Source organism: Lethenteron reissneri, chromosome 20 (assembly GCF_015708825.2).
Source record: "Lethenteron reissneri isolate LAM-NWPU_2019-01 chromosome 20, ASM1570882v1, whole genome shotgun sequence".
Classification (NCBI taxonomy): Eukaryota; Metazoa; Chordata; class Hyperoartia; order Petromyzontiformes; family Petromyzontidae; genus Lethenteron; species Lethenteron reissneri.
The window spans coordinates 8,977,484-8,995,981 of record NC_083798.1 but is presented as its reverse complement, the minus strand read 5'-3'; the positions used below and the strand labels follow the sequence as shown (position 1 = coordinate 8,995,981).

Below are 18,498 nucleotides of genomic sequence, written 5' to 3'. Positions count from 1 at the left end.
GTGGTCAGGAGCTGGCAGTATAGCAAGTGGGCTCGCAAACCCAGCCTGTACGGAGTTGTCAGTTACATCCACTGCCACGCATAGCCTTTCTCGAGACACTCGGCGATTCCTCCTACACGTACAGCACTCATAATATAAACAATCATCTCCAAACCCATGAAAAGGGAGTGTGGAGGCTCAGAGTGGCTGGATGTGCGTGTATTGTGCTACCATTGTGCTGCGTTGCCGTTGTATTATTGACCGCCTCGCCCCGGCAGTAATCGAAACAGCGGGAGTGGAGGGGCGGGTGACGCGCTCAGGCAACTCACGGCGTTTTGAGTTCAAGAGCTCCCTCCCTCGCACAGTGGTGCAATGGTTAGCGCACTGGACTTGCAATCTAGAGGGCACCAATTCAATTCCATCTCTCGGCAAGGCAGTTTGTAACATCAGGTGGGACAACCACAGCAAGAAAACAATTGCCGAAGTTATTTGACACCTACGTGACTTTACCGAAAGAACCAAAGCGTATGGATACCTGCAGTCACGAAAACTTCAAATCTAGATTGAGTTTTTTTAAATCTTCCTTCGCCGCCTCTGTCCACCCAGCGGTGGGCGCATTAACACCGCTGACTGGGGTAAAGTGTGGGTATCACCCATCTCTTCCTACACATCTGGTCGGCGTGGAGTTGTTAAAATCTTTTCCGCGAGCAGTGTGCGTGAGCGAGCAATTGCACGGCTGCGCTTTTACCCGTTTTACCTTAAGGGCAAATCCCACCCGCAGCCAACACCCACGCGTCTTGACCTCGCGCATAGCGGCCACGTGAGGGCACGCAGACACGAGTCTCCGTCGCGCGGGTTGGGGGCCGCGTGCTACTGCCGCTGCCGTCTGCCCCCCCCCCCCGTGTCCGCTCAGTGCCTTTCAAGCGCAGCGGCAGCGGCAGCCAGCGCAACGCCCGCAGCTACCTCACCTACCAGCGGGGCAGCTTCAGCGCGGCGGCGGGGGGCACCTACGCCGAGGAGTACCGCCACTCGCCCAGCCACCACCTGTACGCGGACATCGACGCGAGCCAGAAGTCGCCCAGCCGCCAGGCGTACGTCGACCTGGAGCCGTACCGGCACTCGCCCGCGCACCAGATCTACGCGGACCCGGACTCGTACCGGCAGTCGCCCTCGTACAACGCGGAGCCGTTCCCCGACGCCTACGCGCTGCAGGCGTCGCCCGCGCTCAACCCGGAGCCCGCGGCCGCCTCGGCCGGGTACCCGGACGCCTACCGATACTCGCCGGGGCCGCTCTCAAGGGCGGAGGCCTCCGCCTACCCGCAGGCGCCCACTCAGAGCCTGGCGCCCACTCGGCAGCCGTCTCTGGATAGCATCCACAAGGACCCCAGGTGAGCACAGCCCCACGCCAGGAGCCTCGCGCGTGCCTGATGCAGCACGAGCCGGGGCAGCGTTGGTGACGACGCGTGTGGGGTGGCATCGACGGCTTCAGACTCGGTGCCATTTATTCGACTGGTGCCACGGCTCCCGGCAGTCGGCAGCGTGGCGACGTAACCTCACGTCTCGCATCAATCGCTCTTTTGTCAACCACCTGATAGATGAGGGCCTCCACATGCCGTGTCAGTCATGGGGACTGTTTGACCATACTTCACCAAAGCTGGTCACTGCGGAAGCGGTGGCACTGGTTCGCGCACGCACTGCCCCATCGACCTGACCATCCGAGTTCAATTCCGGGCCACCTCTAAACGCGATATCTCAACGGCCCCGTGCCTGCTTCCTCCGCTCCGCTACAAACGCACAATGCCCAGCGTGGTGAAGTATCGCTCAATCAACCCCAATGAGCGACGCGGTGGAGTGACGCCTCAATTCGTACAGCAGTGGACTGAACGGGGCTTTAAATCGCCGTCAATTGTTATCTTCTCTTAAAACGCGATCCTGGGCCGTGGCGCACGCAGCTGAGATTGCCTCCGCCATCCTAAGGGGGTCGTGTTGTCATAAATTGAAACCCAATTATCACCACGTTCATTCCAATCATTGGCAGCGCCGCGGTGCCACGGGCGTCGTTAATTGCCAGCTGCACGTGCCGAGGTGAAGTGTCACGTCAGTGAGGGAGACCCCGAGGCTGTCTCCAACCCACAATCGCCCCCCCCCGGCCCCCAGCCCCGCCCCCCACTATCTCCAATTTCCACACAAATCGTGGCACGTGCTCCCCGGCAGCATCAGAGAGCTCCATCCATCACACCCAGAGCTCGGCCTGCTGCGGGTGGTGGCGCTGCGCGTGTGTGCACGTGTTTGTCTGCGTGTGTTTATACGGGGGTTCCTTGTCTTTTGTATCGGGGAGCGGTGGTGTAGCGGTCAGCGCTACGCTGCACTACGAACCCGGCAACCCGAATTCGATTCCCGATGTGGCCAACACAACACTGGTGACGATTATCTGAACCGGTCCTCGGCCTCCCCTAGGTTGAGTCAGCTTCTAACGAGTACCTGGTGCGGTGTGTAAACTTCGCCACTGGGGAGACAAAGGCGGCCGGGCGTGGTTCTGACCACCCACCCCCTCGTGTACCGTGCCGGCCTTCATAGGTGCTCGCTAACAGCACTTGCCCCAACAGTCTGTTAAAGGCTATACGGGTGAACTTTTGTCTTTATCTCTGTTGTGTTGGATGTCGTGTGGGTACTGTGTATAGGTGACATCTGAACTCTGTAATGTAAACACGTAGTGTGTGTTCATCATCAACAGTGATCGATCCACTGCTGGATTAAGGCCACTTAAAGCCACCACATCTCACCATCTTGAGTATGCTACAACAGTAAACATAATGCATGAGTTTTTATCTTATTTATAATAGTGTCCGTATTATATGTGTGTGTCGTGTAATGTGTACATATTAGTAAGTAGTATGTGTATCTTTTATATCGTATCTCTTGTGTAGGTATAGTTAGAATTGTGTATACGTTGTGTACATTGTATCTAGTATTGTATCTAGCGTGTGCTTGTGTTTATGTATTTTGTACATTGTGTGTCCATTATGTGCTTGTCTTGTGTATTTATTTTGTGTGTATCTACCATGTGCTGCTATTGTGTACACCGTGGGGAGCAGTGTCCTTCATTGCAGGGCCCGCGGGCCCCTGGCGGCCCCCTGACGTGCCGCCCCCGACAGGACACAGCACGTGACAACACACACACATCACGTGACAACACATACACATCACGTGACAGCACACACACATCACGTGATAACACATACACATCACATGACAACACACACACATCACAAGACGACACATGCACAGCACGTGACAACACATACACATCACGTGACAACACATACACATCACGTGACAACACACACACATCACGTGACAACACATACACATCACGTGACAGCACATACACAGCACGTGACAGCACATACACATCACGTGACAACACACACACATCACGTGACAACACATACACATCACGTGACAGCACACACACATCACGTGACAACACACACACATCACGTGATAACACATACACATCACGTGACAGCACACACACAGCACGTGACAACACATACACATCACGTGACAACACATACACATCACGTGACAACACACACACAGCACGTGACAACACACACACATCACGTGACAACACACACACAGCACGTGACAACACATACACATCACGTGACAACACATACACATCACGTGACAGCACACACACATCACGTGAGAACACACACACATCACGTGACAACACATACACATCACATGACAGCACACACACATCACGTGACAACACATACACATCACGTGACAACACACACACATCACGTGACAACACATACACATCACGTGACAACACACACAGCACGTGACAACACATACACATCACGTGACAACACATACACATCACGTGACAGCACATACACATCACGTGACAACACACACACATCACGTGACAACACATACACATCACGTGACAACACACACAGCACGTGACAACACACACATCACGTGACAACACATACACATCACGTGACAGCACATACACATCACGTGACAACACATACACATCACGTGACAAGACATACACATCACGTGACAACACACACACAGCACGTAACAACACATACACATCACGTGACAACACATACACATCACGTGACAACACATACACATCACGTGACAACACACACACAGCACGTGACAACACATACACATCACGTGACAACACACACACACATCACGTGACAACACACACACATCACGTGACAACACACACACATCACGTGACAACACACACACAGCACGTGACAACACACACACATCACGTAACAACACACACACAGCACGTGACAACACGTACACATCACGTGACAACACATACACATCACGTGACAGCACATACACATCACGTGACAGCACACACACATCACGTGACAACACACACAGCACGTGACAACACACATACAGCACGTGACAACACGTACACATCACGTGACAACACACAAACATCACGTGGCAGCACATACACATCACGTGACAACACACACACATCACGTGACAACACACACAGCACGTGACAACACACACAAATCACGTGACAACACATACACATTACGTGACAACACACAAACATCACGTGACAGCACATACACATCACGTGACAACACACACACATCACGTGACAACACATACACATCACGTGACAACACACACACATCACGTGACAACACACATCATGTGACAACACATACACATCACGTGACAACACACACACAGCACGTGACAACACACACATCACGTGACAACACACACATCACGTGACAACACACATCATGTGACAGCACATACACATCACGTGACAACACACACACATCACGTGACAACACACACATCACGTGACAACACACACACATCACGTGACAACACATACACATCACGTGACAACACACACACATCACGTGACAACACACACACACACATCACGTGACAACACACACACATCACGTGGCAACACACACATCACGTGACAACACACACATCACGTGACAACACACACACACACATCACGTGACAGCACATACACATCACGTGACAACACACACACATCACGTGACAACACATACACGTCACGTGACAACACACACACAGCACGTGACAGCACATACACATCACGTGACAGCACATACACATCACGTGACAACACACACACATCACGTGACAACACACACACATCACGTGACAGAACACACACATCACGTGACAGCACATACACATCACGTGACAACACATACACATCACGTGACAACACACACACAGCACGTGACAACACACACACAGCACGTGACAACACATACACATAACGTGACAGCACATCCACATCACGTGACAGCACACACACATCACGTGACAACACACACACATCACGTGACAACACATACACATCACGTGACAGCACATACACATCACGTGACAGCACGCACACATCACGTGACAACACACACACATCACGTGACAACACGTACACATCACGTGACAACACACACACAGCACGTGACAACACGTACACATCACGTGACAACACATACACATCACGTGACAGCACATACACATCACGTGACAGCACACACACATCACGTGACAACACATACACATCACGTGACAACACACACACATCACGTAACAACACACACACAGCACGTGACAACACGTACACATCACGTGACAACACATACACATCATGTGACAGCACATACACATCACGTGACAGCACACACACATCACGTGACAACACACACATATCACGTAACAACACACACACAGCACGTGACAACACGTACACATCACGTGACAACACATACACATCACGTGACAGCACATACACATCACGTGACAGCACACACACATCACGTGACAACACATACACATCACGTGACAACACACACAGCACGTGACAACACACATACAGCACGTGACAACACGTACACATCACGTGACAACACATACACATTACGTGACAACACACAAACATCACGTGACAGCACATACAGATCACGTGACAACACACACACACATCACGTGACAACACATACACATCACGTGACAACACACACACATCACGTGACAACACACATCATGTGACAACACATACACATCACGTGACAACACACACACATCACGTGACAACACACACACACACATCACGTGACAACACACACACATCACGTGGCAACACACACATCACGTGACAACACACACACATCACGTGACAACACACACATCACGTGACAACACACACACACACATCACGTGACAGCACATACACATCACGTGACAACACACACACATCACGTGACAACACACACACATCACGTGACAGAACACACACATCACGTGACAGCACATACACATCACGTGACAACACATACACATCACGTGACAACACACACACAGCACGTGACAACACACACACAGCACGTGACAACACATACACATAACGTGACAGCACATCCACATCACGTGACAGCACACACACATCACGTGACAACACACACACATCACGTGACAACACATACACATCACGTGACAGCACATACACATCACGTGACAGCACGCACACATCACGTGACAACACACACACATCACGTGACAACACGTACACATCACGTGACAACACACACACAGCACGTGACAACACGTACACATCACGTGACAACACATACACATCACGTGACAGCACATACACATCACGTGACAGCACACACACATCACGTGACAACACATACACATCACGTGACAACACACACACATCACGTAACAACACACACACAGCACGTGACAACACGTACACATCACGTGACAACACATACACATCATGTGACAGCACATACACATCACGTGACAGCACACACACATCACGTGACAACACACACATATCACGTAACAACACACACACAGCACGTGACAACACGTACACATCACGTGACAACACATACACATCACGTGACAGCACATACACATCACGTGACAGCACACACACATCACGTGACAACACTTACACATCACGTGACAACACACACAGCACGTGACAACACACATACAGCACGTGACAACACGTACACATCACGTGACAACACATACACATTACGTGACAACACACAAACATCACGTGACAGCACATACAGATCACGTGACAACACACACACACATCACGTGACAACACATACACATCACGTGACAACACACACACATCACGTGACAACACACATCATGTGACAACACATACACATCACGTGACAACACACACACATCACGTGACAACACACACACACACATCACGTGACAACACACACACATCACGTGGCAACACACACATCACGTGACAACACACACACATCACGTGACAACACACACATCACGTGACAACACACACACACACATCACGTGACAGCACATACACATCACGTGACAACACACACACATCACGTGACAACACATACACGTCACGTGACAACACACACACAGCACGTGACAGCACATACACATCACGTGACAGCACATACACATCACGTGACAACACACACACATCACGTGACAACACACACACATCACGTGACAGAACACACACATCACGTGACAGCACATACACATCACGTGACAACACATACACATCACGTGACAACACACACACAGCACGTGACAACACACACACAGCACGTGACAACACATACACATAACGTGACAGCACATCCACATCACGTGACAGCACACACACATCACGTGACAACACACACACATCACGTGACAACACATACACATCACGTGACAGCACATACACATCACGTGACAGCACGCACACATCACGTGACAACACACATCACGTGACAACACGTACACATCACGTGACAACACACACACAGCACGTGACAACACGTACACATCACGTGACAACACATACACATCACGTGACAGCACATACACATCACGTGACAGCACACACACATCACGTGACAACACATACACATCACGTGACAACACACACACATCACGTAACAACACACACACAGCACGTGACAACACGTACACATCACGTGACAACACATACACATCATGTGACAGCACATACACATCACGTGACAGCACACACACATCACGTGACAACACACACATATCACGTAACAACACACACACAGCACGTGACAACACGTACACATCACGTGACAACACATACACATCACGTGACAGCACATACACATCACGTGACAGCACACACACATCACGTGACAACACATACACATCACGTGACAAAACACACAGCACGTGACAACACACATACAGCACGTGACAACACGTACACATCACGTGACAACACATACACATTACGTGACAACACAAACATCACGTGACAGCACATACAGATCACGTGACAACACACACACACACATCACGTGACAACACATACACATCACGTGACAACACACACACATCACGTGACAACACACATCATGTGACAACACATACACATCACGTGACAACACACACACAGCACGTGACAACACACACACATCACGTGACAACACACACACATCACGTGACAACACACACATCACGTGACAACACATACACATCACGTGACAACACACACACATCACGTGACAACACACACACACACATCACGTGACAACACACACACATCACGTGGCAACACACACATCACGTGACAACACACACACATCACGTGACAACACACACATCACGTGACAGCACATACACATCACGTGACAACACACACACACATCACGTGACAGCACATACACATCACGTGACAACACACACACACATCACGTGACAACACATACACATCACGTGACAACACACACACAGCACGTGACAGCACATACACATCGCGTGACAGCACATACACATCACGTGACAACACACACACATCACGTGACAACACACACACATCACGTGACAGCACATACACATCACGTGACAGCACATACACATCACGTGACAACACATACACATCACGTGACAGCACATAAACATCACGTGACAACACATACACATCACGTGACAGCACATACACATCACGTGACAACACATATATATCACGTGACAACACATACACATCACGTGACAACACACACACACATCACGTGACAGCACATACACATCACGTGACAGCACATACACATCACGTGACAACACATACACATCACGTGACAACACACACACATCACGTGACAGCACATCCACATCACGTGACAACACATACACATCACGTGACAACACACACACACATCACGTGACAACACACACACATCACGTGACGACACATACACATCACGCGACAACACACACACATCACCTGACAACACACACACACACACATCACGTGACAACACACACACATCACGTGACAACACACACACATCACGTGACAACACATACACATCACGTGACGACACATACACAGTACGTGACAACACACACACATCACGTGACAACACACACACACACATCACGTGACAACACACACACATCACATGACAACAAACACATCACGTGACAACACATACATATCACGTGACAACACACACACATCACGTGACAACACACACATATCACGTGACAACACACACACATCACGTGACAACACACACATCACGTGACAACACTTACACATCACGTGACAACACACACATATCACGTGACAACACACACATCACGTGACAACACACACATCACGTGACAGCACATACACATCACGTGACAACACACACACATCACGTGACAACACACACACACATCACGCGACAGCACATACACATCACGTGACAGCACGTACACATCACGTGACAACACACACACATCACGTGACAACACACACACACATCACGTGACAACACACACACATCACGTGACAACACACACACACACATCACGTGACAATACATACACATCACGTGACGACACATACACAGTACGTGACAACACACACACATCACGTGACAACACACACACACACATCACGTGACAACACACACACATCACATGACAACAAACACATCACGTGACAACACATACACATCACGTGACAACACACACACATCACGTGACAACACACACATATCACGTGACAACACACACACATCACGTGACAACACACACATCACGTGACAACACTTACACATCACGTGACAACACACATATATCACATGACAACACACACACATCACGTGACAACACACACACATCACGTGACATCACATACACATCACGTGACAACACACACACATCACGTGACAACACACACACACATCACGCGACAGCACATACACATCACGTGACAGCACGTACACATCACGTGACAACATACACACATCACGTGACAACACATACACATCACGTGACAACACATACACATCACGTGACAACACATACACATCACGTGACAACACATACACATCACGTGACAACACATACACAGCACGTGACAACACACACACAGCACGTGACAGCACATACACATCACTTGACAACACACACACACATCACGTGACAACACACACACATCACGTGACAACACACACACAGCACGTGACAACACACACAGCACGTGACAACACGTACACATCACGTGACAACACACACACATCACGTGACAACACATACACATCACGTGACAACACACACAGCACGTGACAACACACACACAGCACGTGACAGCACATACACATCACTTGACAACACACACACATCACGTGACAACACATACACATCACGTGACAACACACACAGCACGTGACAACACACACACAGCACGTGACAGCACATACACATCACTTGACAACACACACACGCATCACGTGACAACACACACACATCACGTGACAACACACACACAGCACGTGACAACACACACAGCACGTGACAACACATACACATCACGTGAGAACACACACACAGCACGTGACAACACATACACATCACGTGACAACACATACACATCAAGTGACAGCACACACACATCACGTGACAACACATACACATCACGTGACAACACACACACACAGCACGTGACAACACACACACACAGCACGTGACAACACATACACATCACGTGACAGCACATACACATCACATGACAACACATACATATCACGTGACAACACACAAACATAACGTGACAGCACATACACATCACGTGACAACACATACATATCACGTGGCAACACATACACATCACGTGACAACACACACACATCACGTGACAACACATACACATCACGTGACAGCACACACACATCACGTGACAACACACACACATCACGTGACAGCACACACACATCACGTGACAACACACACACACACATCACGTGACAACACATACACATCACGTGACAACACATACACATCACGTGACAACACACACATCACGTGACAACACATACACAGCACGTGACAACACCCCACCACGCTGTCAAGCCCCAATGGTTTAAAATGCGTGGCGGCCCTCGCTCACGCTGATGATGTCTTATCGGCGAAAGTTGCTCCCCTCTGTAAATGAGTGAAGTTCCCCGGTGTATGTCGTGTCCTTGTGTTGTGTATTCATTGTGTCTATGTGATGTACGCACAGGACAGCTCTCGACCTTGCGGTGCCCCTCTGCCAGTTCCCGACAGAGTTGTGCCCTCCGTGCGAGCGCAGGGAGTTCGCGTGGCGGGACCCGGACCTCCCCGAGGTCATTCAGATGCTGCAGCACGAGTTTCCCTCCGTGCAGGCGAACGCCGCCGCGTACCTGCAGCACGTGTGCTTTGGGGATGACTTAGTCAAGGCCCAGGTGAGTCCTGGAGGGTGCGGGTGACCCGGTGGTGGCCCTGTTGGCGGGCTGACACGCGTGCGTCAGGCGGAGTTGATCGCAAGGTGAAGAGCGTCTCTGGAGTCGTGATATGGGGGGCGTCTGAGACTGAAGAGTCGATCTCTGGGGTTCGGCGAGCAGTTGGGGAAGGAGAATGTCTCTAGGGTGGGATAGTGGGTTTATGGGATTGAACAGGGGGTCTCTAGGGTGGGATAGTGGGTTTATGGGATTGAACAGGGGGTCTCTAGGGTGGGATAGTGGGTTTATGGGATTGAACAGGGGGTCTCTAGGGTGGGATAGTGGGTTTATGGGATTGAACAGCGGGTTTCTAGGGTGGGATAGTGGGTTTATGGGATTGAACAAGGGGTCTCTAGGGTGAGATAGTGGGTTTATGGGATTGAACAGGGGGTCTCTAGGGTGGGATAGTGGGTTTATGGGATTGAACAGGGGGTCTCTAGGGTGGGATAGTGGGTTTATGGGATTGAACAGGGGGTTTCTAGGGTGGGATAGTTGGTTTATGGGATTGAACAAGGGGTCTCTAGGGTGGGATAGTGGGTTTATGGGATTGAACAGGGGGTCTCTATGGTGGGATAGTGGGTTTATGGGATTGAACAGGGGGTCTCTAGGGTGGGATAGTGGGTTTATGGGATTGAACAGGGGGTTTCTAGGGTGGGATAGTGGGTTTATGTGATTGAACAGGGGGTCTCTAGGGTGGGATAGTGGGTTTATGGGATTGAACAGGGGGTCTCTAGGGTGGGATAGTGGGTTTATGGATTGAACAGGGGGTTTCTAGGGTGGGATAGTGGGTTTATGGGATTGAACAAGGGGTCTCTAGGGTTGGATAGTGGGTTTATGGGATTGAACAGGGGGTTTCTAGGGTGGGATAGTGGGTTTATGGGATTGAACAGGGGTCTCTAGGGTAGGATAGTGGGTTTATGGGATTGAACAGCGGGTCTCTAGGGTGGGATAGTGGGTTTATGGGATTGAACAGCGGGTCTTTAGGGTGGATAGTGGATTTATGGGATTGAACAGGGGGTATTTAGGGTGGGATAGTGGGTTTATGGGATTGAACAGGGGGTCTTTAGGGTGGGATAGTGGATTTATGGGTTTGAGCAGGGGGTCTCTAGGGTGGGATAGTGGGTTTATGGGATTGAACAGGGGGTCTCTAGGGTGGGATAGTGGGTGTATGGGATTGACAGGGGGTCTCTAGGGTGGGATAGTGGGTTTATGGGATTGAAGCAGGGGGTCTCTAGGGTGGGATAGTGGGTTTGTGGGATTGAGCAGCGGGTCTCTATGGTGGGATAGTGGGTTTATGGGATTGAGCAGGGGGTCTCTAGGGTGGGTAGTGGGTTATGGGATTGAACAGGGGGTCTCTAGGGTGGGATAGTGGGTTTATGGGGGATTGAACAGGGGGGTCTCTAGGGTGGGATAGTGGGTTTATGGGGATTGAACAGGGGGTCTCTAGGGTGGGATAGTGGGTTTATGGGATTGAACAGGGGGTTTCTAGGGTGGGATAGTGGGTTTCTGGGATTGAACAAGGGGTCTCTAGGGTGAGATAGTGGGTTTATGGGATTGAACAGGGGGTCTCTAGGGTGGGATAGTGGGTTTATGGGATTGAACAGGGGGTCTCTAGGGTGGGATAGTGGGTTTATGGGATTGAACAAGGGTGTCTAGGGTGGGATAGTGGGTTTATGGGATTGAACAAGGGGTCTCTAGGGTGGGATAGTGGGTTTATGGGATTGAACAGGGGGTCTCTATGGTGGATAGTGGGTTTATGGGATTGAACAGGGGGTCTCTAGGGTGGGATAGTGGGTTTATGGGATTGAACAGGGGGTTTCTAGGGTGGGATAGTGGGTTTATGGGATTGAACAGGGGGTCTCTAGGGTGGGATAGTGGGGTTTATGGGATTGAACAGGGGGTCTCTAGGGTGGGATAGTGGGTTTATGGGATTGAACAGGGGGTTTCTAGGGTGGGATAGTGGTTTATGGGATTGAACAAGGGGTCTCTAGGGTTGGATAGTGGGTTTATGGGATTGAACAGGGGGTTTTCTAGGGTGGGATAGTGGGTTTATGGGATTGAACAGGGGTCTCTAGGGTAGGATAGTGGGTTTATGGGATTGAACAGCGGGTCTCTAGGGTGGGATAGTGGGTTTATGGGATTGAACAGCGGGTCTTAGGGTGGGATAGTGGATTTATGGGATTGAACAGGGGGTATTTAGGTGGGATAGTGGGTTTATGGGATTGAACAGGGGGTCTTTAGGGTGGGATAGTGGATTTATGGGTTTGAGCAGGGGGTCTCTAGGGTGGGATAGTGGGTTTATGGGATTGAACAGGGGGTCTCTAGGGTGGGATAGTGGGTGTATGGGATTGAACAGGGGGTCTCTAGGGTGGGATAGTGGGTTTATGAGATTGAGCAGGGGGTCTCTAGGGTGGGATAGTGGGTTTGTGGGATTGAGCAGCGGGTCTCTAGGGTGGGATAGTGGGTTTATGGGATTGAGCAGGGGGTCTCTAGGGTGGGATAGTGGGTTTATGGGATTGAGCAGGGGGTCTTTAGGGTTGGATAGTGGGTTTATGGGATTGAGCAGGGGGTCTTTAGGGTTGGATAGTGGGTTTATGGGATTGAACAGCGGGTCTCTAGGGTTGGATAGTGGATTTATGGGATTGAACAGCGGGTCTTTAGGGTGGGATAGTGGATTTATGGGATTGAACAGGGGGTATTTAGGGTGGGATAGTGGGTTTATGGGATTGAACAGGGGGTCTTTAGGGTGGGATAGTGGATTTATGGGTTTGAGCAGGGGGTCTCTAGGGTGGGATAGTGGGTTTATGGGATTGAACAGGGGGTCTCTAGGGTGGGATAGTGGGTGTATGGGATTGAACAGGGGGTCTCTAGGGTGGGATAGTGGGTTTATGAGATTGAGCAGGGGGTCTCTAGGGTGGGATAGTGGGTTTGTGGGATTGAGCAGCGGGTCTCTAGGGTGGGATAGTGGGTTTATGGGATTGAGCAGGGGGTCTCTAGGGTGGGATAGTGGGTTTATGGGATTGAGCAGGGGGTCTTTAGGGTTGGATAGTGGGTTTATGGGATTGAGCAGGGGGTCTTTAGGGTTGGATAGTGGGTTTATGGGATTGAACAGCGGGTCTCTAGGGTTGGATAGTGGATTTATGGGATTGAGCAGCGGGTCTCTAGGGTGGGATAGTGGGTTTATGGGATTGAGCAGGGGGTCTCAAGGGTGGGATAGTGGGTTTATGGGATTGAACAGGGGGTCTTTAGGGTTGGATAGTGGGTTTATGGGATTGAACAGCGGGTCTCTAGGGTTGGATAGTGGGTTTATGGGATTGAGCAGCGGGTCTCTAGGGTGGGATAGTGGGTTTATGGGATTGAGCAGGGGGTCTCAAGGGTGGGATAGTGGGTTTATGGGATTGAGCAGGGGGTCTCTAGGGTGGGATAGTGGGTTTATGGGATTGAGCAGCGGGTCTCTAGGGTGGGATAGTGGGTTTATGGGATTGAGCAGGGGGTCTCAAGGGTGGGATAGTGGGTTTATGGGATTGAGCAGGGGGTCTCTAGGGTGGGATAGTGGGTTTATGGGATTGAACAGCGGGTCTCTAGGGTTGGATAGTGGGTTTATTGGATTGAGCAGCGGGTTTCTAGGGTGGGATAGTGGGTTTATGTGATTGAGCAGGGGGTCTCAAGGGTGGGATAGTGGGTTTATGGGATTGAGCAGGGGGTCTCTAGGGTGGGATAGTGGGTTTATGGGATTGAGCAGGGGGTCTCAAGGGTGGGATAGTGGGTTTATGGGATTGAGCAGGGGGTCTCTAGGGTGGGATAGTGGGTTTATGGGATTGAGCAGGGGGTCTCTAGGGTGGGATAGTGGGTTTATGGGATTGAACAGGGGGTTTCTAGGGTGGGATAGTGGGTTTATGGGATTGAACAGGGGTCTCTAGGGTAGGATAGTGGGTTTATGGGATTGAACAGCGGGTCTCTAGGGTGGGATAGTGGGTTTATGGGATTGAACAGCGGGTCTTTAGGGTGGGATAGTGGATTTATGGGATTGAACAGGGGGTATTTAGGGTGGGATAGTGGGTTTATGGGATTGAACAGGGGGTCTTTAGGGTGGGATAGTGGATTTATGGGTTTGAGCAGGGGGTCTCTAGGGTGGGATAGTGGGTTTATGGGATTGAACAGGGGGTCTCTAGGGTGGGATAGTGGGTGTATGGGATTGAACAGGGGGTCTCTAGGGTGGGATAGTGGGTTTATGGGATTGAGCAGGGGGTCTCTAGGGTGGGATAGTGGGTTTGTGGGATTGAGCAGCGGGTCTCTAGGGTGGGATAGTGGGTTTATGGGATTGAGCAGGGGGTCTCTAGGGTGGGATAGTGGGTTTATGGGATTGAACAGGGGGTCTCTAGGGTGGGATAGTGGGTTTATGGGATTGAACAGGGGGTTTCTAGGGTGGGATAGTGGGTTTATGGGATTGAACAAGGGGTCTCTAGGGTGAGATAGTGGGTTTATGGGATTGAACAGGGGGTCTCTAGGGTGGGATAGTGGGTTTATGGGATTGAACAGGGGTCTCTAGGGTGGGATAGTGGGTTTATGGGATTGAACAGGGGGTTTCTAGGGTGGGATAGTGGGTTTATGGGATTGAACAAGGGGTCTCTAGGGTGGGATAGTGGGTTTATGGGATTGAACAGGGGGTCTCTATGGTGGGATAGTGGGTTTATGGGATTGAACAGGGGGTCTCTAGGGTGGGATAGTGGGTTTATGGGATTGAACAGGGGGTTTCTAGGGTGGGATAGTGGGTTTATGGGATTGAACAGGGGGTCTCTAGGGTGGGATAGTGGGTTTATGGGATTGAACAGGGGGTCTCTAGGGTGGGATAGTGGGTTTATGGGATTGAACAGGGGGTTTCTAGGGTGGGATAGTGGGTTTATGGGATTGAACAAGGGGTCTCTAGGGTTGGATAGTGGGTTTAAGGGATTGAACAGGGGGTTTCTAGGGTGGGATAGTGGGTTTATGGGATTGAACAGGGGTCTCTAGGGTAGGATAGTGGGTTTATGGGATTGAACAGCGGGTCTCTAGGGTGGGATAGTGGGTTTATGGGATTGAACAGCGGGTCTTTAGGGTGGGATAGTGGATTTATGGGATTGAACAGGGGGTATTTAGGGTGGGATAGTGGGTTTATGGGATTGAACAGGGGGTCTTTAGGGTGGGATAGTGGATTTATGGGTTTGAGCAGGGGGTCTCTAGGGTGGGATAGTGGGTTTATGGGATTGAACAGGGGGTCTCTAGGGTGGGATAGTGGGTGTATGGGATTGAACAGGGGGTCTCTAGGGTGGGATAGTGGGTTTATGAGATTGAGCAGGGGGTCTCTAGGGTGGGATAGTGGGTTTGTGGGATTGAGCAGCGGGTCTCTAGGGTGGGATAGTGGGTTTATGGGATTGAGCAGGGGGTCTCTAGGGTGGGATAGTGGGTTTATGGGATTGAGCAGGGGGTCTTTAGGGTTGGATAGTGGGTTTATGGGATTGAGCAGGGGGTCTTTAGGGTTGGATAGTGGGTTTATGGGATTGAACAGCGGGTCTCTAGGTGGATAGTGGATTTATGGGATTGAGCAGCGGGTCTCTAGGGTGGGATAGTGGGTTTATGGGATTGAGCAGGGGGTCTCAAGGGTGGGATAGTGGGTTTATGGGATTGAACAGGGGGTCTTTAGGGTTGGATAGTGGGTTTATGGGATTGAACAGCGGGTCTCTAGGGTTGGATAGTGGGTTTATGGGATTGAGCAGCGGGTCTCTAGGGTGGGATAGTGGGTTTATGGGATTGAGCAGGGGGTCTCAAGGGTGGGATAGTGGGTTTATGGGATTGAGCAGGGGGTCTCTAGGGTGGGATAGTGGGTTTATGGGATTGAGCAGCGGGTCTCTAGGGTGGGATAGTGGGTTTATGGGATTGAGCAGGGGGTCTCAAGGGTGGGATAGTGGGTTTATGGGATTGAGCAGGGGGTCTCTAGGGTGGGATAGTGGGTTATGGGATTGAACAGCGGGTCTCTAGGGTTGGATAGTGGGTTTATGGGATTGAGCAGCGGGTTTCTAGGGTGGGATAGTGGGTTTATGGGATTGAGCAGGGGGGTCTCAAGGGTGGGATAGTGGGTTTATGGGATTGAGCAGGGGGTCTCTAGGGTGGGATAGTGGGTTTATGGGATTGAGCAGGGGGTCTCTAGGGTGGGATAGTGGGTTTATGGGATTGAGCAGGGGGTCTCTAGGGTGGGATAGTGGGTTTATGAGATTGAACAGCGGGTCTCTAGGGTTGGATAGTGGGTTTATGGGATTGAGCAGCGGGTTTCTAGGTTGGGATAGTGGGTTTATGGGATTGAGCAGGGGGTCTCAAGGGTGGGATAGTGGGTTTATGGGATTGAGCAGCGGGTCTCTAGGGTGGGATAGTGGGTTTATGGGATTGAGCAGGGGGTCTCAAGGGTGGGATAGTGGGTTTATGGGATTGAGCAGGGGGTCTCTAGGGTGGGATAGTGGATTTATGGGATTGAGCAGCGGGTCTCTAGGATTGGATAGTGGATTTATGGGATTGAGCAGCGGGTCTCTAGGGTGGGATAGTGGGTTTATGGATTGAGCAGGGGGTCTCAAGGGTGGGATAGTGGGTTTATGGGATTGAGCAGGGGGTCTCTAGGGTG

General features: G+C 50.7%; 1 protein-coding gene across 6 annotated transcripts in view; it reads left to right on the top strand.

Moving 5' to 3' along the window:
- The window catches only part of LOC133344707 (catenin delta-2-like), a 59,177-nt gene that overhangs the window by 32,359 nt on the left and 8,320 nt on the right, over positions 1-18,498 (top strand). For all 6 annotated transcript variants that reach the window (XM_061554782.1, XM_061554779.1, XM_061554778.1 and 3 more), the window contains 2 exons: positions 893-1,367; positions 11,681-11,813. In XM_061554782.1, the coding sequence (XP_061410766.1) occupies positions 893-1,367; positions 11,681-11,813 (608 nt within the window). The remainder of the gene's footprint in view (positions 1-892; positions 1,368-11,680; positions 11,814-18,498) is intronic.